Source organism: Pungitius pungitius, chromosome 2 (genome assembly GCF_949316345.1).
Source record: "Pungitius pungitius chromosome 2, fPunPun2.1, whole genome shotgun sequence".
Lineage (NCBI taxonomy): Eukaryota > Metazoa > Chordata > Actinopteri > Perciformes > Gasterosteidae > Pungitius > Pungitius pungitius.
In genome coordinates, this window is record NC_084901.1 from 28,924,020 (window position 1) to 28,946,443 (window position 22,424).

The 22,424-nt window shown below is 44.9% G+C and overlaps 3 protein-coding genes across 11 annotated transcripts; all 3 read right to left on the reverse strand.

Annotated features, from left to right (window-relative positions):
- Nucleotides 1-123: 123 nt before the first annotated feature.
- Nucleotides 124-7,579, reverse strand: smad5 (SMAD family member 5). Of its 7 annotated transcripts, none has more exons than XM_037461819.2 (8): nt 7,475-7,579; nt 4,314-4,412; nt 3,509-3,871; nt 2,189-2,476; nt 1,329-1,436; nt 799-1,020; nt 447-703; nt 124-345 (listed from the first exon to the last, which is right to left on the reverse strand). In XM_037461819.2, the coding sequence occupies exons 3-8, from the start codon at nt 3,765-3,767 to the stop codon at nt 202-204; spliced, it is 1,278 nt and encodes a 425-aa protein (XP_037317716.1). In that variant the 5' UTR covers nt 3,768-3,871; nt 4,314-4,412; nt 7,475-7,579; the 3' UTR covers nt 124-201. The 7 variants fall into 7 exon arrangements, with proteins under 7 accessions (XP_037317716.1, XP_062416725.1, XP_037317714.1 ...); XM_062560741.1 differs by lacking the exon at nt 7,475-7,579 and adding exons at nt 5,094-5,344; nt 6,795-7,113 and having other exon boundaries at nt 3,509-4,412; XM_037461817.2 differs by lacking the exon at nt 7,475-7,579 and adding an exon at nt 6,795-7,101.
- An 835-nt stretch (nt 7,580-8,414) lies between these two features.
- Nucleotides 8,415-15,107, reverse strand: ap1ar (adaptor related protein complex 1 associated regulatory protein). 2 transcript variants are annotated; one of them, XM_037461956.2, is made up of 10 exons: nt 14,707-15,104; nt 13,187-13,235; nt 13,072-13,098; nt 12,753-12,778; nt 12,564-12,660; nt 12,285-12,383; nt 11,566-11,627; nt 11,186-11,259; nt 10,976-11,098; nt 8,415-10,677 (listed from the first exon to the last, which is right to left on the reverse strand). In XM_037461956.2, the coding sequence occupies exons 1-10, from the start codon at nt 14,775-14,777 to the stop codon at nt 10,406-10,408; spliced, it is 900 nt and encodes a 299-aa protein (XP_037317853.2). In that variant the 5' UTR covers nt 14,778-15,104; the 3' UTR covers nt 8,415-10,405. The 2 variants fall into 2 exon arrangements, with proteins under 2 accessions (XP_037317853.2, XP_037317854.2); XM_037461957.2 differs by lacking the exon at nt 12,285-12,383 and having other exon boundaries at nt 14,707-15,107.
- A 433-nt stretch (nt 15,108-15,540) lies between these two features.
- Nucleotides 15,541-21,089, reverse strand: cfap100 (cilia and flagella associated protein 100). 2 transcript variants are annotated; one of them, XM_037459649.2, is made up of 16 exons: nt 20,983-21,089; nt 19,634-19,705; nt 19,484-19,555; nt 19,286-19,380; nt 18,935-19,136; nt 18,799-18,863; nt 18,471-18,634; nt 18,309-18,389; nt 18,067-18,200; nt 17,855-17,939; nt 17,521-17,563; nt 17,264-17,418; nt 16,939-17,068; nt 16,640-16,842; nt 16,362-16,455; nt 15,541-16,225 (listed from the first exon to the last, which is right to left on the reverse strand). In XM_037459649.2, exons 2-16 carry the CDS (start codon nt 19,671-19,673, stop codon nt 16,100-16,102), a joined length of 1,689 nt encoding a protein of 562 aa, XP_037315546.2. In that variant the 5' UTR covers nt 19,674-19,705; nt 20,983-21,089; the 3' UTR covers nt 15,541-16,099. The 2 variants fall into 2 exon arrangements, with proteins under 2 accessions (XP_037315546.2, XP_037315548.2); XM_037459651.2 differs by lacking the exon at nt 20,983-21,089 and adding an exon at nt 20,776-20,811.
- Nucleotides 21,090-22,424: the final 1,335 nt, after the last annotated feature.

The following is a 22,424-nucleotide window of genomic DNA, read 5'->3' on the forward strand; positions in this document are numbered from 1 at the left end:
AGTGTTGAATATCCAGCCAGAGTTCAATATCCCTTCCCAAAGTTAAGTGTAAACAGTTCAGCCATTAAGGCCAGGTTAAATTATCAATTGCTGAGGGGAAGGGGTGGGGATAGGTGAGTAAGTAAAAAATATATATACAAAAAAAAAAAAAAAAAAAACACATTGTAGAAGGGATCTCTGAAAGCTCCCACGAGTCCATCATTAGGACACAGAGGAGATCGGATTGAGCGGCGACCCCATCTGTGTGAGCACCTTGTCCAGCCACTGGAGGGGCCCATGCAGGTGCACCTCGATCCAGCAGGGGGTGCTGGTGACGTCCTGTCGGTGATACTCTGCTCCCCAGCCCTGGGTGGAGGGCACAGACAACACAGATCATGATGAAGATGAATGACGTATGTGCCCCTCGCTAGAAGAACGGATTTAAATCGCACGGGGCGGGGCCTTACCTTGACGAAGCTCATCCTGATCGTGCACATCTTGGTGAGCTCGTACACAGCCTCGAAGCCGTGGTTGACCGACTGGGCCAGGAGCTGGGCGAACTCCTGGTTGTTGAAGATCTTGAGGCTGCAGCCGCTGGGGATCTTGCACACGGTGGTCGGGTGGAAGCCGTGGTGGTAATTGCAGTTACGGCTCTGGACGAAAATGCTGGTGTCGCTGAGGCACTCGGCGTATACCTCCCCACCCACGTAGTACAGGTGCACCCCTGGTGAATAGAGACGGACAACTGACGGTCAGGATGTCCGAACGAAGAAAAAGAAAAATTGCAGCCGCGCCGCAGACAAAACCGTTGAGCCGTACCTTTGCCAATGTGCCTGCGCGTGTTCTCAATGGTGGAGTTGCGGTTGACGTTGGACAGCAGCCCGAGGCAGAAGCGGTTCTTGTTGTTGGAGGGGTCAGTGAAGCCGTCCACCAGCACGCTGGTTGACGAGGCGTGGTAGGCCTCGCCCACGCGGTTGTTGAGTTCATAGTAGACGATGGAGCACCAGTGGCTCGGCTCCTCGTACTCCACCGGCTGCACGTCTGAGAAAATATACAGCGGGTCAGAGGGGGAAAAAAGGCACTGCCAGGCTAAGCTACACCACTGTTAACCTAACAGTGTGGTTGGAATGGCTAAATGTGGGGAGATTGTTGGCACTTCAAACACAGCCGTTAAATGAGTGAGAGTTGAGAGCAAAAATAGATCAAATTCAAAAACATTTAAGGGGGTCTTTCTAAAAGCGTGTATTTTGATAATCTATTGACAGCCCTAGATAATTAATTATATATATATATATATATATATACACACACACATTCAAATGTGATAAGACAGTAAATATTACAAATACCTCCTCTGGCTACATTCGGAGGCACCAGGGTGCTGCTGGTTTCCATGGACTGGCTCTCCTGACCCAGCTGCTCGTCAGGGGGCATATAGGCTGGGGGTGGGGTGTCAGCTGAGACATTAAGAGAATAGTTAGCAAGGATGACACCAGTTGACTGACACACACGCACAACAGATGCAATTTGAGTCCATATTAAGGCATGCAGAACCCCCCCCCCCCATTAAACTTTCACTTAGACAGCAGTGAGAACATTTTGATTATATTATAAATATATTATCAAATGACAAGTAGGGCCATCCACCACAAATACAAATAACCATGAAAAACGTTTATGTCCAACAGCTCGCGGTGTCATCAACTCAAGAAGGGGAACAGAGTAACAGTCCACCCACCCACACAAAGGAAGAAAAAAAGTACAACCCAAATTTCCCAAAATGTGTTTTTTGGATGTATAAAGACCATTGAACATGCGTCTGTCCTGGCTCCAGTCAGTAACAATGAGACAGAAAAGCTGCCCGGCTGCACGGACCTGGCGCCCCGGCAGCAGCTCTGGTGGACGCTGCTTAGCTGGCAGTTCCTTTGTTCTCATTTAGGCATGTAGCTTGATTAGCAAGATTTGAATCAATATACTATGTTGACCTGGTTAGAGTACTGTTATGAGTGTTTCCAAGGATCATAGCATAGGTTTCAATTATTGCTCACTCATACCCGGGCTCTGTAAATTATATGCATATTAAATATGCATTTAACCAAATCTCTACAGTCCATTCTCAAAAACAGCTTCTTACATGACAACAAAGCTCCAGAAAACCACAACCAGTCAGGTACACGGTGTACATTATACACAGGTGTGTTTGACCTACCTGGGAGCTGGAATGGACTGGAGGGCCCCGAGCTGGCGGGGGAGTTTGGATAAGTACCGCTGCTGGCTGGTGAAGAGGGAAACGGAGAGTTTGGAGAGATGGGGAAAGAACCGCCTCCACCACCTCCACCCGCGGTGCCACCACCACTGTGCGGCTGCTGGAAGGACTCTGGAAAGGTGGCGTTCAGGGGCATGTGCGGCTCGTTGTGGGTGAGGTTGCGGAACTGTACCAGCAAGCTATGCTGAGGGTTGAACTCGCTGTGCCGCGGTACCAGGACTGGAGGGAGCACTAGGTGAAGAGACAGGGGCGAAAATCTGAATTAGCACAACGCATAGAGGGAGACCACAGTATTTAATCATTTAGAAAACAAATGGCTTGTATGGCTTTATACGAGTATGGTCTTATTCCTTCTTTGTGCATACATTCCATTAGCTTCCTATATTTGAAAGCCAACAACGCCACCATCAGTTGCTGTTCTTTTGTTGGTTAACAAGAATTAAAAAAAACATAGTATCCTAACCCATGTCTTGAAAGAGTTTAACAATAAAGCATTCCTCAAAAGCCGTTATCGACCTTGGCTGAGATATGGCCACATTGATCATCTGTTCTTTTCTCTTCAACTTTGCTAGGAGAATATCAAGTGCGTTTCCACGGCCAGGATCATTACCTCCAAAAAGACTTACGGCATTGAGCATCCAAGGCTGTCCCTCTTAAATACCCATAAAGCCTTGCTTATAACGATGAGACCAGCGGTCTCTCTTGACCGACATGCGATCCATATCCGGGATCTCATCTACGCCGACCTGGCTGTCCCCATGGGGAGGTCTAAGTGTATGCGATGCGTTTGTGACAGCGGAGAGAGGAGGGGGCAGTGAAGAGAGAGTGCTGGGAGTTTAGTCTGAGTGCTTTATGCATTTAGTGCGCCACTCTCTGATGCCACACCCCATCTGGAGTGCATAGAAGCTCATAATCTAATAAGACTCCCAAAGAGCAAACTATATTGATTTTCTGTGAAATGGAGGAGGGGTGAAACAGGGCCCGTGTGACGACAGCCTCCTGACCTCTGTGGACTTGTTTACCAGCACCACGGTTCACGCCGGTAGTCTTATCAGTCTTTTTTTTAACAATACAAATGAGCCAATCTGACCGTGACTTGGCCGTATGCGACAGCAATTTCCAAATGTGTTTGTAAAATAACCTATCCGGAGATGATGATTTGCTAGGGAAGCAACACATTGTCTTAATGTAAAGAGTAACCTTCCAGTATTAAAGTCCCCAAAAATGTGGGCTGCCCCATAGGGAGAACGTTTATGGACCTACCAGGACTCTCCACTCGCTTGTAGTGGTACGGGTTGATGCAGACCTCCTTCTGCTTGGAGCCAAACGGGTACTCGCACACCTCCAGGGGCTTGAGCTCGTGGTGGGACTGGAGGTCCGGCCAGCGCCACACTCTGCAGTAGATGACGTGAGGCAGACCTTTCCTGTGAGAGACCTGCAGCCGGCCGTCCAGTGACCGTGGGATGGTTACACACTTGCTGGGCTGCCCGGGGCAACTCAGAGCCTTCTCCAGGTCCTCCATGGCCCCCTTCTTCTTCTTCAGCTTTTTCACCAGCGCATCCACCGCCTTCTCGGCCCATTTCTCCTCCTCATCTCCCTGCTTCCAGCCGAGCAGGCGTTTCACTGCTGGGCTTGTGAAGGAGAAGAGACTGGACATGGAGGTCATGCTAGATGCTGTGGTGGAGGTGAAAGGGAGAACCTGTGTAGTGGGGGGCCACTACAGGGGGCGTGGGGTGAGGGTCAATTCACTACTCGTAGTCTAAAGCAGTGTGGGAATGCGTGGTCAACAAGAAAACACCCAAGTGTGTGTGTGTGTGTGTGTAAAAAAGATGAGGGGTGGGTTAGGGGAGAGGAGGCTTTAGCCTTGTCTGACCAAGGACAGGAAGCAGGGGAGGGAGGGGAGTCAGCAAGCAGGACGCAGCTGCTGCTGCTCAGGAAGGGCCCTGCAGCAAGCGGTCCAGAGCTGGGTCACCAACACTGATGGAGGGAAGGGGGGTGGGGGCGTGGGCTGCCTGTGGGAACGGAGATCAGGACCTCTGTCGAAGTGACACGCTGCAGCAGGTCTCACCGGTGCGAGGCAACTGCAGCTCACCAACAACTCCGGGCTCCTCTCCGGATCGTCTCCGCCGACCGGCGCACACTCCGTGTTTCTAACGCCACTGGCTTTCTGCAAGACAGAACAGAGCACATGCGTGTTAGCAACTCTCTGGCAGTATGCATAATTGATGAACAAGCAAATATTCCTAACATTTGTGACCAATTTTGCATTTTAAAAGAACCCTCGACCCCCTTTGGATCGGATACATAATTCCTCCGTGTTGGTGAAACCTGGATGGCGCAGTTATCTGAGGTGTTTGGTGTAGAAGCTGCAGACAGTCGTACGTACAAAAAGGCAAACATGAGGAGACCCGGTTACAAAATGAAGCTGGCCAACTTGGTCTGCTAGTTAACTTTACGTATTCAGGGATATTTAAAGGTCAAAATGGGTGAATGGAATCAACAGATTAATTAAATGTTATTATTAAATGTTTCTTGTGACCATCTTCTTACATAAAGACCCAAATCCATATTTTGCCAGCTATTTGCATATGCTAGTTTAGTTAATTGTGATTAACGTTTGTAGGGGGGGGGGGGGGGGGCATTTCGCTTATGTAGTTTCAAACTCCCTTTCCCTCCAAAATAGGCAAATGAATGAGAGCATTAATTGTTACCAGACATAAAAAAATGACTTTGCTACCATTAATGTACAACCATGAGGCACATACTGAATAATCTCCTTTTAAAATGAACGCATTACCGCCTCGGGACGCCCAAGGACTCCCCCGGCCACTAATGCAGAGATACTGACCGTGTCTGCCTTGATGCACAGCTACGCCAACAAAACGCTGGGATATCCGACACGTCTGCCCACACCACGCAGACAGTGGAACACATGCAGCCGGCAGCAGCTGTTTGGGGGGGCTTGTGAAACTGGCCTCAGTCAGAAAGGATGTGACCACAAGAGAGCGGCTTCCTCCCTCATCCCATCTCTGCCCCGATCCCTCCCTTCCAGCGCACAGCTGTCCGACAGCACTGCACCCACTTCCACTGCTCATTGTTCTGCGCACATGAAAGCACCAGGGGAAATGTGTAGGCACAAACTAAAAAAAATGACCAGCCTGAAACTCTTCTTCTGCAATTCAACAGACTTTGTTCCCCCCAGCTGTTTCCGCACAGCCGGATCAGTCAGGGATGTGGATGCAGCCTTGTTTAAACCGGATCAGCAGTGATTCATCGGCTCATTGAAAGAGTGAGCAAATACATTTCAATACATTGACTTTCCCATCTTCTTGAAACGACCAGAGCGTTTGACGAACACGTTTGAGATAGAACTTGCTAGAATGGACAGATCTGCATCTGAATTAACTCAGCCTTGAGATGAAAGCTGGTCGTCCTCAATAACTGATCACAGTTCACACTAATATCCCTTTGTGTTTATCTAAAGAGTAAAGATCAACAAAAAAATGACTGTATTTAGAGATAGTTTGTGGTCCCTTACAAAAAGCTGTGAGTCACTCTTAAGAATATGCGTGATCAAACTTTACAACAAGGAGTATGACCAACATCATGACCATTTAAAACTACAGCCTGGTCATGCTAATAGTTCAAAGCAATGAATAGTAAACCTAGCACAATATGGTGGATATGGGATCGGATATAATAGATAGTGAGAATCAATACACATCGAAAGGCCACACCACTGGATATGGGACGGGAAAGAAGCCAACTGGAAGTGGTAAACATACATCGGGCCTGCGTTAGTTTATCTCAGCCTGGTCTCGTCTGAGGGGAAACTAATACTTAAAGACGACATTCTGTCCGCAACAAATTCTACAAAACCAAACAGTGTCGGGAAATACTTTGCTTTACAGTGTGTAGTCTGTTTGAAAGGCTCGAGAAGTGACCTTTTGAAGAACAGGGTGCAGACTATTGGGGAGTATCGTTGAGCAGCTCTCAGTCAGAGAAAGAGCTACAGAAAGCTGTAACGTTAGCAGCACGCGAGTCCTCAAAACAGCATGTAAAACCGATTTAACTCAAGCCCCAAGTTGATCTCCCGGTGACACGAAAATACGGCATCACGAGTTATCAAATATGATTAAGAGAGACAATTAGCTGAACCTGATACGTAGCGAGCCAACGAAGCCTCGAGAATGTGCTTACTAGCGTAGCTAACGTTAACAGGACACAACTTGTTTAGCTTAGCTTAAACTTACGAGTCTAAACGCACAGTGACTAACGTTACGTTAGTTTTCAAAGTAACGTTTCGGGGCGTCATTTTGTTTCTAAAATTATATTTCACGAGCCGTTGTATTCTACCTTTGAACAGACAGCCAGAGTTACTTTACCCTTCCTCCTCTTCCTCCATTCCAGAAACTTTTTTTAACTTCTCACTACTGCGGCTAAGCTATGCTAGCTGTTAGCACAGCCCTCCGATGGAGTGTTACGTTAGCCCACGGATTTCACTCCCACTATTTTAATAAAACAATCACGTATTCTCTCAACCACATACCTCTTAGGACGCATGGGCCATCGCCAGTGGGTTTTCGCGTTACTCTTAGGCTGAAGTTCCTACTCTTACAGATTTTCTTTCGTTTTCCACCGTTTCTTCCCTCCGCCTCCCCGTTCCATGTCCTCCAGAATCCTGGACACAAGTAGACTGGGGAGGCGCAGTGCGTATCCCTCCGCATCGCTGACAAACTAGTGCTCGCTTTGGCGTTACAACTGAAGGCCATTTGGCTTCTTATTGCCTAAAACGTACTAGCCTATGAACCGGTAGTTCGATTTTGCATCTACAAAAGCCGTCCATTAAATGGCCAACTTCATCCGAACATCAATTCGCTTTCCTTGCGCAGCGATAAGGGAACATCCCGTGTGGACAAACATGTCACACCTATGACAGTTAAACAAATAATTACAGTTATTGGCGGCAAACATAGCACCGGCAGCTGCACCTAAAACAAATCACACACGAGCACTGGACTTTCGACACCTCTACGAGGTTTCCGTGTGTGGAGTTGTAGCTCCTGCGGCGGTCGTGCTGCGGCTCCGGGTCTCACAAGTCGCTGGCTCCACTCAGTCTGGAGCGCTGCGGTTGGTTGTGCATGGTCGTCCTTTGTGCTCACGCGTTCACCGGCCCTCCACACTCCCCGTGTTGTTAACCCCGTTTCGCTTAAATAAAAGTATACTCACAATCACTGTTCCGCAAAAGCCGCTACTCTGTGGGAGCAGGACGTCGGGAGCGCGGACTCTCCATTCAGTCACTAGAGGAAATGCGGGGTTGGGCCGCTAGTGGGCGCCCTGCACCCAGCTGTGGGCTGTTTAAAGGTACACCGAAAGACATCTCAGATGATTGGCAGAGTTAAAACATTTCAGTTGATTAGTATGATTCACAAATGAATGATGCCTTTTTTGAACCACTCTGACTTCCACCACAGGAGATCAAGCGAGGGTGATATTCATTCTTATTGGAACGCCTACACCAGATGTCACACGTGCCAGTTTGTTTGGGCTCACTGCAATCAAGCAAAACACTGTGTTATATACTACAAAACACTGTATGGCGTGGTTCATAATCATCAGAATATTACACTAAAATGACTCCTCACAGCAATGTAGGCAACCTGGCCCAGCTTCATTGCCTACTACCTATTGTGTAGTTCTACAACATGATTGTGCAATATTACAGACTTAGATTTCACTCACAAAATGAAATGATTGAAATTCTGCGCCATATTATTCATAACACTATATATGATCATTGAAGCGAATGCTAAGCAGGCAATCTGAAGGTTTTTTTTTTTTATCTCCAAGACATGGTTTTGTTACTATGCCCCAATAAAGTAAGCAGTCTGAGAGTTGACAGATGTGTTCAACTATAAGAAGGAGAACAACTGATTGGATGCTATTTTTATGGCAGAAGAGGTTGTGATGACATCCACTCCCCAGTGCTGCCGCACTGCAGCTCACGGTTCACATTGATTGGATTTGATATTGACCGAGAACGGCGCACCGTGAAGTGGACTCTTAGGTCTGGTCTCAAAAAACAAATGAAACAACCCCTGTTGTGTCAAGTAATCATGTATTTTATTCATTCATGTGCAAAAATCAACTACCATCTCCAACGCAAATATGCAAAGACAACTTTTATTTACAGGAAAGTCCGAGCTGCACAAAGCACAAATCATCAGACAATGTTGGTGCAAAGCTGAAAAGAAAAAGGTTGTAGTTCGCATCATCATACACATTCGGCAGTTATGTTTTACTGCTAAGCCAGTCAGATGGGTTTGATTGACAGGTAGAAACTCTGTGATGGAATTCTGTTTTTCCATGTTTAACATCTGCTTTTGCTTCCAAAGATGATCCTTTGCTGTACGTGAAAACCCTAAAGTTAGTAGGTTAATCTAATCTGACCGTTCCCTTATGTTAAACTGGCTGTGTACGCTTATTCTCACATCAATGCACTCTTTAATTTACATGAAAGCTATAAATGGCCCACCCAAAGCTGAATTCCCAACATTACGGAGACAAATGTTTGGTTTGTTTTTCCAACGTATTGACTAAGTCAAATGATTTGTTATACAAATTAAAATACAAGTAAGTTTACAGAACCAACTTTAATTAAAAAACACACACATTCCTTGTACAGTGTAACGATGCTTTGGTGGATGAGCTTAAAGTCTTTTAACCACATGGATTCATTAAAAAGAAAACCACAGTGGTGCCAAATTCAACCATCTGATCCCAGTGCAACGATAGCCCCGCCTCCAATTCTAAACCACGCCCACATCGTTCCTCATGTTCAGGAAAACCTCACAATGGAAATGTGTGGTTAGGGTGCTGCTGTGACCTAATCTTTTTGTTTGTAATCCTTTACAATTGTATTTTAACTACAAACCTTCTGCCGGTGTAAACGTGACAAAATCTACATGAACTATTCAATGTGACAATGAGGATTCTGTTACACTTAGTCGTTAAGGTGAGTGCCGCACATTTTCACAGACATGAGTTTTTCCCTCTCCGACTTAGTATGACAAGTAATGCAGAGTTACATTCGTTTACTACTACTTTCTTCTTTTACAGAAAGTAAACGATTGATTAAAACAGACTATGTTACCACAACTAAAGCAAAATATTGCACTGTGCTCAAAACTATTGCCAAATGGCTCATCATAATTAAAATGTGGGTCCCATTGACACAGTTCTTAGATCAGCTTCTCACACACACACACAACTGAATTCCTTGAGATGAGTATGACTGATGGATCTCTTTAGTTCACAGTGACTGATTGTGATTACAGACCAGCATCACCAGTGATGATTAGTGCTGCATATACATACATGTTGCTGTTCTGTGCTGTTGTTTTTAACATATGAAATAAAAGATCTTCTAAAACAAATCTAAGGGGAAAAAAAAGAAAAGTGGCAGTTTAAAAGCTCACTGTGTGTGCTTAATCATGTCGACGAGCTTGACATGGTGTTTTGAATGTAAAATAGGCACCCTATTTGTTGACCTAAAGGAATATCAGAAAATTCACATTCCACTTTTTCTTTCCATAAGTCCCACATCGGTAAGATGACGAGAGCGGGTGCTTCCATGTCAAAATGCGTGCACTGACGCCTTGTTTGAGAATGGCGCCGTTAGACGGTATGCTGGGGCGCTTTCAACCCAACAGCGAGGAAAGTTCTGAAGATTAACAAATCCATGCTTTATATGAAATTCTGTTTTTTCTTCGTTTTTTTTTAAACATCATGCAACAACTTGATTAAAATGAACGGCAGAGCAGAAACCGAGGCTGACCGAGGACTTCTTCTGCAGTTTGGTGCAGCTAGATGACATGTGGAAGGCAGTCGGGGGTGGTTACTGATCTCTGTAACTCACAATGCAGAAATGGTTGGCTATTACGTCTAATGAAGGCACTGGAAAAAAACAAAATCTCTGATTAAAAACGGTACACCACATCTTACTGCAGTGCGGACACACTGTGCTCCCCGCCCGGGCTTCATCTCCGATTACGGGAATATGAAGAGCATCTGCGTACATTTCCTTTTCATGAGAAAAAAAAAAAAAAAAAAGCTTTGACATCAAGAGGACTCGACGAGCGCCTCCCGTGGGGCTGGACACTATCTGTCCTGGTTGTCCAACCCGAGGCCGCCATCCGGGCCGCCCTCGGTGGGAGTGTCTAGGACCGGGTTGACAAACCCTTCAAACTCAGTGTCTGCATTGTCCTCGGAGTGGGTGCCCACAAAATCGTTCTCCCACTCCAGCGCGTTGGAGTCCTCCGAGGCCGAGGGCGGCCCGCTGCTGGCCTGCTTGCCACCCGGCCTCAGGGCTGCGCGCAGGATGTCCTCCTCCGTCCGGGACCTCTCCCACACCGGGAGTCCCCGGTTGATTCCTACAACGCAGGGACAGCAGAGGTCAAAACAGGCTGCAGGCATCACAGCAACTGGGCCCAGCACAAAATTTAACACGGAACCCAACTTAGAAGCCACATGTAGGTGTACAGGACATTTTTGTATAAGCTGTAATAATAATAATAATTTCATATATAAAATATATGAAACTAATATACGGTTTTATAAAAGGGAAACTGCCCCCCCCCCCCGTCTTTGCTGCAGTGGCACTACTAACGACCGACTAGTTCGGCCACAAAGGAGTAGTGATTTGCAACGGAGCCGAACAGAAGCCCACACCTTCCTCGTCTTCCCACTCCAGATCCAGCGAGGTCCCGTCATCGTTGGTGGAGCGGGTCTTGGTGGTGAAGTCCCAGCTGCACTCTGTGTTGGGAGTCACCGCGTTGGTTTCGGACGGCAGTCCTGGCAGAAGAGAAGAGTGGCCGAAACATTCAGTACGTTCACCTCCTACATAGGGCCAACATGATGGAGGGCAGACGGCTCACTCACTGTTCCCCCTGAAGGCCTCCGACTGGGCTTTTACATTCTGGAGGTAGACGTCAAAATCCTCCCCGGAGTTTTGTCTGGAAAGGACAACGACGACGGTCATCATAACAACAATAGACAAGTGAAATCCCTCACTGGTAGCTGGGACTTAAACCCCCCCCCCCGCACTACGGGTCTACGATAGGAAGGATCAAAAAGGAAATACGGGAGATTCAGTCTGCCAACTGTAAACCTGTGTAAAGGTGTCATACATCTGAGGTGCTCATTGATTATCATTATTCTGAAATAGATCATTTGCCTCATTACGATCTACTTAGCACAAATGCTGAAATGGTCCTCAGCGACACAGCTATCCTGTCGTCCAATGAACTCCAGTGACTCACTTTCTTCGCCGAGGGTCGCCGCCAGAGCCATCTGCTTTCCCGCGGCTCCTCTGGGCAGGCAGCTGCAGACAAAGAAAACAACGGCCCACAGATCAAGTAAATACAAAGACAAGTCCCGTTTTCCCCCCTGAGGAAAATAAAGGTCAAATTAACAAACATTGTAAATAATATTTAACAAAATTGGTGCCATTAAGGAAACGTATTCAGTTAATAATGTGTAGAAAACAAAGGGAAAACACCAGAGAACAGTTGAATGAGCCATGAAAGAAATCCCAATCCCAGCTGTGAAGTACAATTTTCATGATGAAGCCATTTCACTGCAGCAGACCATTCCCTGAAACACCATAGGAAATAAATATAGCCACGGTATTTATCTTGCTGCACATTCCTTTATTCATGATGTGAAGACTGTAAAAAGCACGGCCACAGTAATGGCAACGTTTGCTCATTTCAAGGCTTATTCTTATAAATACGGACCAGCACACACTGTATATTATAAATTATCAGCTTAAGGGAGGATTGAGAATGCTAACAATGTGTTTTTGAGTTAAACGAAGCACAGAGACAGGTGACTTTTTACGAGGACAACCAGACAGAAGAGAGGAAATGTCGAGGAGTTTGAAAGGGGAGCCTTTGCACAGCGGCGGTTTGGAGGAGGAGTTGTTTAAGGCAAGCAGTAAGTCAAAGCGGGCAGAAGGGAGCGCTCTGCGCCACCTCACCTCCTTCATTTTGCGTTCACGTGCCAACCTGGCGGCCTCGCGCTGGGTGGCATTTCTAGCCTCCTCTTCTAGCCTCAACTTCTCCTCTTGTGCCTCTAACTGAAGCAGAAATAAAAAAATAAAATGAAATAATAAAAATACATAACAAAATGAAACATAGAAAATTACCATAAAAGAAAAGACAATGTTGCAAATTAAAAATGTAAAAAACAAATCAGGCAAACAACAAAAAACCCAACAGTGGCTGTTGATCTAAACAAAAACAGGTTGCGTCTTTACCTCCACTTGGAGCTTCTGGTCTATCAGGATCTGATGATCTGAGAGTGCAGTGTAGCGGTGATCTTTGAGGTGCTTGATCTCATCTTCACTGATGGGCCTGGTCAAAGGGCATCGAAACATATTAGAAGGAAAAGGCTTCGTCAAGGAACGCCCGAATATTTTCTCCAAAAACTCCCACCGGTCTCTTACCTCGGACAGGGCTGCGGACTCTCTGCCTGCAATGCAACAAACACGACGGTTCACAAACACAGCGATCACGAGTCAAATGCATCTACGGCACTACACTGTTCCACTCGAGTGCCGCGACTTTGGGGACGCGGCTGACAGTAATCTAGTTACTCCCACGGCGCAGTAGCTGCCCCCTGCCCGCTTTCTATCCATCATTACAGCTTCCAGAGGCAGTCTGGAAGTTTAACTACCAGCACAACGCAGCTTTAATCAGCCTGGACAGCAGAACAGTAATGAGAGACAGCTCGATAACTTTTTGTCACACCGTGATCAGACTTACCTCATCACTCTCTACGAGATTTTCAAACTGCAAGAAAAAAGACCTAATTAGATATAGAATATACAAGTGAATAGCCATAATTAACAGAAAATACGAGGGAATGTGCGACTCATACCTCTATTGTATAATGTTCCCCTGTGGTGCTGCTTCGGAAGTACTTTGAACTGTAGGAATAGTAGTACTTTAGTAAGAAAGTATGAACACAATGGAAATAATTATACACTAGCTGATGGTTGCGACGTTAAATGAGAAAAGCTGCCATTTCAATTGCCAGAGTTGAATAATTATTAGATCATAGACATTAACTGTCATCAAGATCAAGAACGCCGCTCTGTCCCTTAAAGATCAGTAGCTGTGCCACTTTATGGCAACATAAGAATTTTCTTGCCAACTACTACTTTGCTGGTTCAGATTGATGCGGACAATGCCAGACTATTTACAGATGAAACTGTACAGTGAATGAATGTTTTCTCATCCGTAACAGTCCCAAGAATTCAACCCCAGCGACTTTACACAGCATAGATTACGCTAAAACTTAAGCATGAAACCTAAATGCCCGTGTTGTACGGTCTTTCCTCTCAAGACTCAACAGGTAAATTGGCCAATTCCCCTTTTCCATGAGAAACTCGATTTTATCCTTTAACCATTAAACAGGTACAGGATAAACATACCACATTGTGATATCTGTCCTGAATAATGAGGTCTGGGAAGTTTCAGTAAGGATGTGTCGCACAGTCTAATATGTACAGAGGCATCATTTTAAAAAGATTTTAAAAAGTTGGTTTGAAATCTACAAATGATTTGACAAACCCTTAATGACAATTTGGAATGTATGAATTTAAGAGTTAATTAATATTGAATGTTTAAGGGTACAAACAGCTGCGAAAAGGCAGGTATTTGACTTGAAAAAGATCATGTATTAAGAAACTGTGTCATTTGAAATAGTAACAGCAGTACAGTTCTATGCAAGTGTCACACTAAGTGTTTACCAGCTTTAATTACCGGTATTGATCACACCTGTGTCAACGTGCGGGGACACGACTAGTGGCTAACTCACCAACGTACTGCTTCAACGGTCGGCCTCAACACGCAAACATGTGGAAGCGACGCCGGAGTTTGTCTCGGCTTTTCTCTCTTAGCGAAGCCCCACGTAAAGCCGGAACTATTAACCCTCGATTTAATGACAAAGGCCGGCAGACACACTGTCCAGACTCCGTGTTCACGCATTAAGACCCCGTGACGCACAAGTTCAAATTATTAGTTTGGAATCGTTGCCAAAGACTTTAATAAGCTCAAGCTGCGTTTCATGCCAGTGGACATCGCTAAACGATTGTTAAGTGTCTTGTTGACAATAGGGGTGGGGTCTTGAATCCTGCCGGCAATGGCTCACTGCAGGTCAGACCCCCCCCCCCCCCCCATAACCGACAATAAGGTGACCGGTGGCTTGCTGACTGTCCTGTACCTCTGGGTAGCTCCTCCACTAGCGGGCTAGCACGCCAGGCGGTCATTAAGTGTGTTAGCATTACTTAAGGGCAAACCAACTTTCAGCTAAAGCTAGCAGGAACCGGACCCGCTGGTTGATGCTTCCATGCTAACGTTAGTTAGCTCAACTAGCTAGTGCCATGTTCCACTCACCCGCCTCCTCTCTGGATTCTGTTGGCTTCTCTCCTGAAGAGCCCCACACAATATCCCCAGCAGTTACCCATCGCATTGTCAAACACTAATGGTATATAGCTGCCTAGCTAGTAAGCGGCTGGTGCTTCAGTGGAGGCAGCTAACTACATCTCCAAGTCCAGTCCTGCCACTTCCTTCTTCCTCTTCTGTTGATGACAGCGCACCATAGACGTGTTCAACACCACCACCTGCTGTCCTTTTCTTCTCCTGTTGGATACGCTTTGCAGCAAGGCTTTGGCAGAACCTAATGCATTAAATATAAATATAGTTCAATTTATGTTCGCTGTGTATTCAATATCAGTCATCAGATCCTAGATGTGTGTATTTATTGGACGGAATTAGGCTTCTAGACCAGAGGTCACTAACTGGCGGACCGCGGTCCGGATCCGGACCCAGATCTGAACGAATCCTCACAAGGACTCGGGTCTAACGAGTCCTCTCAAAGAGAGATTCGTTCATTTTCTCGGGGCCGCGCATCGGGACTGTTGCATTGGCTCAGTCAAGGAAACAGAAATTATTTGTTAATTTTGACTGGGTTTTCGGGTACGAGTCTTTGGATCATTTTCACGTGACCTTCATTGGTAGGAAACGGTTACCTTTCGCGTGACTAGGTTTAGTAAGACGTGAATGATATTCTCAAGTAATAATTACAGGTTTCGTTATTCTAACTTTTTTTGTACTTTACTTACAGTTTAGTTCAGCGTAATAGTTTTCTGTAACTGTAATTAAATGCTAGTATGATAATAAATGACCATTTCAAATCATCCATTACATTACATGCAGGAATTTCTTTTAATTAGTATCTGCTGGTTTACATGCACTAACCTACATGAGAATATGATACATGTTTGCAATGGACGTATTTAGGCCTGGGAATTGGCTAAAAATGTTGAGTCACACATATTATATATGTTCAGTTCTTTGTTATGTGACAATAAATGTTGTCAAAGGAGTTTTAGAATTGTACAAAATTAATTTGATTTGTTAGTCTTGTGTTGATTACATGCAGATGTTGATACAACCCTTATTTCTTTATTCACGCAAGTAGTCACATTATGATCTTCCGGACCTTTGCTTCTAGAAATTCTCTGGATCTCTTCACATTTTAGTTGAAGACCACTGCTCTAGACTATTTATAGAATCAGCAACAGTTATGTAGTAAACATGAATGTCCTTGTGGCCATAACAACCTAAACATTTATAGTGTAGATATTCAACAGTAATACAAACAGACTCAGTCCTACTGCTCTATTATGATTTATTAGTTCTCTTGAATATGAATATTGTTGCTCTGGGTATTTTGTAACCCTATAATGCTATTGTTATGTCCTGATGGTATATATTATATATATTTTTACTCGTCATCATCAGGGGTGAAAAGATAGGAATGCATCTCATCTTCAGCTTGGGTGTTGTCCACATTCCTGACTTTGACCTTCTGAGCAAATGGCTTGCATCTGGGCATGAGCTTTCTACCACTCTGAAAAAGAACATGTCAACAACCGTCTAATTAAATGAGGATAAGTCTTGAGCATGTCACTTTCATTAAAAGAAAATGTAAAGTACATCATTTTGTAATTATGAGCTGTAATGTATTCACATGATAAAGGACTTACTATTTTCTTGGAGTCAGCCATAGCTCTCTCCAAGTACCTCTTCTTCATTTCCTTCTGTTTCTCTTTCTGCTGTCTCAGCTTCTCCTCGCGCTCACTGCGACACAATGAAGTCATCAAGAAAATATTTATATTTTATCATAACATCTGTAAAAAATATATTCAATGGAAAAGCATGTAATGTTGTTATGTATTTGGCATTTGCTATTACCCTCCAAAAAGATTGGTCTATCAACTCATGTACTTTGTGAAGACACGAAAAAGACGTGATAGGTACAGACCTTTTCCTCTTCTCACTGTCCTTGATCTTCTTCATCCTCTCTAAGCTCTCCTCATCCACGTTCTCGAGGTCCTGAAGCAGGGTCACCACGCGTCTCTCGATGTTGGCAAGCTTCTCCAAGGTGCTGAGGTTGGTAATCCTGTCATCCACGCAGCAGCGATGGACCTCTGCCACCTTCTCGCCCAGAGCGCCCAACATGACGTCCTGCGAGTTCAGAGGAGCACTAATCTGTCGCAGCGTGCTGCTGTTGCAAACCGGATCTGAGATTAAAATGTAGTCAAACACGTTGTGCATCCTGACCTGGTCTTCTTTCTTCAGCAACACATGGAGATCAACTAGCTGTTTGAGCTTGTTGCCTCTGACCTTCTCTTCGTTGATCCTCCTGCTAATGTCTTCTATCTGCAGCGTTAGGTGCTCGTCCTCGTTTTCGCTTCAGACAGAAGGGATTCAGGATTTGAAAGTGGAGGGGATAAGAGAGAAAACAGAAAAGACAAGGGTTAAAATACTTCAGCTATCAATATCAGAGGTAACAAAAAAGTGAGACACAACTTTTAGCAAGACAACAGGCAAAATGGTAGAAATGGTTTGTCCCGTGAGGCTGTACCCCTCGGCTACCGATGCTCACATCTCCTGCCTGGTTTCCTCCATGGTGTGCCGGAGTCCCTCCGCTGTCTCTTCTACTCTTGTGGTGTTCTGAATCAGGGACAAGCTCTTGTCCGTCAGGTCTGCCACCAGATCCAGAAGCTGCTGGGGATCGGTGAAGTATATCTCCGGCTCATCCTTCACAGGGAAACAATGTGAAACAAACCAACCAAAAACAAACAAAAAAATACTCAACATAAGTCAGAGAAGTGGATTTTTTTTTTGCAGGGGTGAGCTGACCTCGTATTCTGAGTTGTCCCTGTCGAGTTCAGGGTTCCTACTCCTAGAAAAGACAAAGAAGGAGTTTTGCCTCAGGAGACGCTTTCAGTGGCTCTCAAACAACTTTACTGGCAGGTGTCCAAAAAGGACGTCGGCAGCTTGCGCCAACAGAAAGACATTTATTGTGAAAGGATGTTTGAATGACCACACACATACACTGCATAGCCATAAGAGGAAATGATATACTTGATGAAACAAAAGAATAAATATTTCTAAAGCTGTGATTTATATCTTTCACACTGGACGTGCCGCCATCGGTGTTGCCATGCCATTGGGTGTATCAGTGTCTCCTCACAGTGTGTCCCTGCAGGCTGTTGACAGCCCAGCCCCTCGACTGGAAGGCAGCTCTCGGCCTGGACTGGAAACCTCGCTCTGCAAATCTGTGGGCATGTTATCATTCAGAGCAATGTAGCAGCACTGTCTGTGTTCACTGCAACAACGGCACAGTATCAGCCTGGTCTTCATGGTTTGTTTCCACGTCGATCCCCTTTTTGGTTTTGTACTTGCCCTTGTTCTCAGCTGACGGGACCTTCAAAGCCTTGGCCTTCTGGGCCTCCTTCCACTCCGGAGGAGACAGCTCAAACAGCAGGTCCTTGTATCTCGTGTAGTCGATCAGGATTTCCTCTTGCTTGGCAATTTCGCTATGAAAATACAAAAGGCTTGTTTTAAAAGGCACACGACCACCGTCACCGTCCCTCACTTTCTTCAAACATGTGCGTGTTATTGATACAGCATCGTCAGAGGGCTACCTCGTGACTGCCCCAATTTCAGAGGTCAGTTTCTGGATCGCAGCAGTCTTCTCCTGCTTTAACTTGGCCTCGCGTTCAAAACTGTCAACACAAAGAAAACAAGTGTTCACGTCCTGCAAAGTCTGACCGTGCACCCGACATGTGGCGTCTCAATGCCCTTACAATGCCCTGGCCTCCACCGACTTCTTCTCGTTCTCCCTGAGAAACTTTTTGAGATGGAGGCTATCTAGCTCCAGGAGCTTTTGAAGCCGTCTCTGGTGTTCTTCCTCTTTCATGATGGCATCATCCATCTCCTTAATCTTAGACATTTTACTGGTGACAGATTTCTAAAGGGAGGGGGAACATGAATCAAGATACTTATTGAAAAATCCATTGTATAGCCATATTGTTGTTTTCGAACAAGAGCAAACATTCCAACAAGCGTTGGTCAAGGCTGTGAAACAGAATTCAGATTGTTGACATGGCTTTTTAAATTTTTCGAATCATTTACCTCCAACACTGCCTTCTGTCGCTCCAAGGAGAGGAGGTCATGTTTACTTTCTTTGGGAATCTGATCTGTAGACCAACGACAGTTAACATCTATACGCTAGCGGGTTGACCAATGGCTCACTCTGTACTCGGCTTACTTCGTTTCATCATGGCCCTCTTCAGCTTGTATCTGATGGTAGTCTGCTGAAGGAGCCCAGTCCTACTCTTGACTGGCGTCAGATTCTTCTTCTCCTCCTCCTCCTCCTCTTGTTCCCCCAGCTCCTGCCTCAGCATGGCCACCATTCGAGCATCGGGGGTTGTCTTCTCGTCGATTGGCAGGGCCAGGAATTTACGCATCTCCTTCAAATTGGCAGAAGAACGGCAGCCAGACTTAAAAACTGCGCTAGGTTTATCTGCAGATACTGTCACACGCGAGTATCACGCGGTGTGTGTAAAATAACTTATTTGTATTTACATAGTTGTACAGAAAGTGAAGAACGCACACCAACCTCTTTTCGGGCCTTTCTTTCATTCTCACTATGCGCGATTATGCTCTTACTGTCTGGCACTGTGAATGGGCTCCGTCGAGTCTCCCTCTTCATGACTGCAAACAACGTAATGAAGTAAATGTGTGTTATTAGACACAAAAATAAGCATTTCCAATGTTCCCGGTTTCCATTTTACCGATCAGTCATCAACCTCAGTACCTGGTTCTGGTAATTTGGCCCCACTGTCACTCTCTGACACATGATTGCTTCCTGAAGCGATCGCTGGTCCTTCTGTTGGAAGCATGATCAATTACTCACTGTATTTAGGATGTTTCTTACGTGTGATTTGACACAATAACAAATATTTACTTGGACGTGGCGTTGACATCTCTGGGTTTACATCTGGCATCTGGCAACACGGTGAATCAGCGTTTTGTTTGGCTGCAGATGACCAAAAATGTATACTTATTGTGTAAAAAGGTGAATATTTTGACATTTTAATTTGATGTATTTACTGATAAATAGAAAACCTGGGTACAGTATTCCTGCATATGAGTTCTAATTTTGAGAGAAACATAACAGTATCTGTGTTTTTAAAAGCGTGTGCTTGAAGGCAAGATGGCAATGAACATGGAAAGACATATCGAGGTAGTGGGAGTCCTAAACAACCCTGGTCAATGAATACATCGAACCTATCTGAATCATGCCAATGTAGAAGTCGGTTACACTAACGTCAGCTATGGACTGCGGTCATGTGAAATGCCCCTTTATTCTAGGTATTACGGTAAATGGGTCTGTACAGCCAAAAAGTTACTGATCATCATTTGAAGTGTCTTTTTTCAATGTTTGAACTCTCTTTAAATCAGATAGAAGCAGGGTAACACTCTTCTTCAACACTTGATCCTATTTCATGTTGACCTCCCGTATCACCATGTACATTTACATAAAATCTGACTATGTAGCTTATGAGAAAAGTAAAGGTGAAATCAGTAAGAATGACATGTTATTCGTATAATGGCAATATTACTAACTTCAATTTTCTCAAAAAGTACACAGTAATATTTTATGTAACTTATAGAGGAGGTCAACGTGAAATAGGATCAAGTGTCAAAAGAGTGTTACCTGGCTTGTATCTGATTTAAAGAGAGTTCAAAAATTGAGAAAAGACGAATATAATGGCAAAAGTACTAAATTTGCCTTCAGTTTTTAAAAAACTACACAGTAATATTTTATGTAAATATACATGGTATTAGAGGACGTCAACGTGAAATAGGATCGATTGAAAGCAGATTACCCATTTTAGATCTGGTTTAAAGACCGTTCAAAGATTTGACACTTAATAGATGGGCGATTAGTGCCTTTAAGGCTGAAAGCCCTTTTACCGTAACGCCCCCAGTTAGAGGTGCATTAAAAAAAAGCGGTCCACATGACCGGAGTAGCTATGGCTACATGTAATTTGTCTTTTGATGCTTCAACTAGTTAAATTTTAGTTGCAATTACACTAATCCTACCTTGAAAAAGGTTTTCTTCTGTGTATGTAGCGTTAGTTTAAAAAAAATGTAAAATGAACTTTTTAGAGATGTGTCTCTTTGGCTAACGGCAAACAGTCCACTTTCCCCAACTTGTCTCAGCTAGCTAACGTTAGCTTATCTCGCAGTCACAGTCCGACTGCTTTTACACACTTCTTTAACCTGATCTTGGTAATTAATTCGACCTACCGCCGGATAATGCTGTGTACGCAGGATAGACCTCCTCACTGTAGCATTAAATAGGGCTCTGGCCCACAACTTCAACTGCTCTTCAGGCCGGGACAGTTTTTTGTGTACTGTTGTCTTGGTAACCATTGTGGACTCCTAGTAATCCTGTCTTTTCATTTGGATTCCACAACAAGACACACAATTGATATTTTAAAACATGTTTAAACAAGACTAACTGAAGGCTTGAAGAATAGCAAGTTGACTTATGATGATGATTATTATGGTATGATGATTACCAAACTAAGAATAAGCTGAGGTCTGTTTTATTAATCCTCCACTAGATGGCATGAATAGATCATGCAATTTGTCTTGGACAGAACTTATTCCTGTGTCAGAAAGCCTTCCTAGGTAGAAAACCCCTGGCTCTCCCCAATGTCCCCCCAAACCCTAAACCATGAGCCCTGAACCCTCAGATATGTGAAAATGAAGGAGACAGCACTTTGCTTGAAGCTGCGTCACCATTTACAATTGAGGGTAATTATTTCCTATTTTTTATTCTCTGATTTGAACGTCTTCCAGGTTATTTTTTCATAAGATGAGAGGTGGTTTCACCTGTCAAATTAAGTATTTGTTGAATTTATTATTCATTATCAATAATTACTGATTTTGTGTGGGTTTCTTTATTTTTAATCCTTTATGTAGCACACATGATGCTTCCTTTTGTTTACGTCTCTGTGCTCACTAGTTATCCCGTTTTTAAAGTCGTTTTGCAATGACTTGTGGGTAATTATCTTGAACAAAGTCAGCATCTGAGGCTGACTTATACCAAAAGGGTTCATAGAGGGCTTAAGATGTCTGCCACAGTCTCTTGGCGGTGAGACAGAACCAAACCCTCACAAAGAGTGACTCAAAGTCAGTGAGTCTGGGTGAGATTGGGCCCCTGATCAGCCCTAACACCAGCAAAACCAAGGCGCTCATCGTGGACTAGAACGAGAAGAGGCACGCGTGTCCCCATCCACATCAACAGGATGGCCGTTGAGTTCCTGGGGACCCACATCTCGGAGGACCTGCCCTGGAATACCAACACCTCCAGCCTCCTTAAGAAAGCTCACCAGCGCCTTTTCTTTCCGAGGACACTGAGGAAGAATGCCCTGTCTTCGGCCATCCTGGTGAATTTCCATCGCTGCGTGATCGAGAGCATCCGTACTAACTGTGTCACAGTCTGGTACGGCCGCTGCTCTGTCGCCGAGGGCAAGAGACTGCAACGAGTGGTGAAAACCGCTCAACGCATCACGGGGACTCCCAAGCACCGAGGAGGTCCAGAAGAAACGCTCCTCTCACCCTGCTCACAGACTGCTCTCCCTCCTGCCCTCAGGCAGGCGCTCCAGGAGCTTAAGGTCGAGAACCAGCCGTCTGCTTTTTCCCAAAGGCCGTTACCCTTTTGAACTCTACCCCCCTCTGAT

Bases quoted from the DNA above. Each gene is read 5' to 3' on its own strand.
- smad5 (XM_037461814.2), bottom strand. From the start codon at position 3,911: ATGACCTCCATGTCCAGTCTCTTCTCCTTCACAAGCCCAGCAGTGAAA. The intron at 1,437-2,188 runs GTAGGTCAAACA...TTAATGTCTCAG, and splicing joins CAGTCCATTCCAGCTCCCAG to CTGACACCCCACCCCCAGCC. The intron at 704-798 runs GTACGGCTCAAC...TCTATTCACCAG, and splicing joins GCGCAGGCACATTGGCAAAG to GGGTGCACCTGTACTACGTG.
- ap1ar (XM_037461956.2), bottom strand. From the start codon at position 14,777: ATGGGTAACTGCTGGGGATATTGTGTGGGGCTCTTCAGGAGAGAAGCC. The intron at 12,661-12,752 runs GTAAGAGACCGG...CCCTTTGACCAG, and splicing joins AGTCCGCAGCCCTGTCCGAG to GCCCATCAGTGAAGATGAGA. The intron at 10,678-10,975 runs GTGTGGGCTTCT...CCTGCGTTGTAG, and splicing joins GGAGTGGGAAGACGAGGAAG to GAATCAACCGGGGACTCCCG.
- cfap100 (XM_037459649.2), bottom strand. From the start codon at position 19,673: ATGCCAGATGTAAACCCAGAGATGTCAACGCCACGTCCAA. The intron at 17,940-18,066 runs GCAAGTACAAAA...ACATGCCCACAG, and splicing joins CCCGTCAGCTGAGAACAAGG to ATTTGCAGAGCGAGGTTTCC. The intron at 17,069-17,263 runs GTGAGCATCGGT...TTCTGTCTGAAG, and splicing joins GAGGAAACCAGGCAGGAGAT to CGAAAACGAGGACGAGCACC.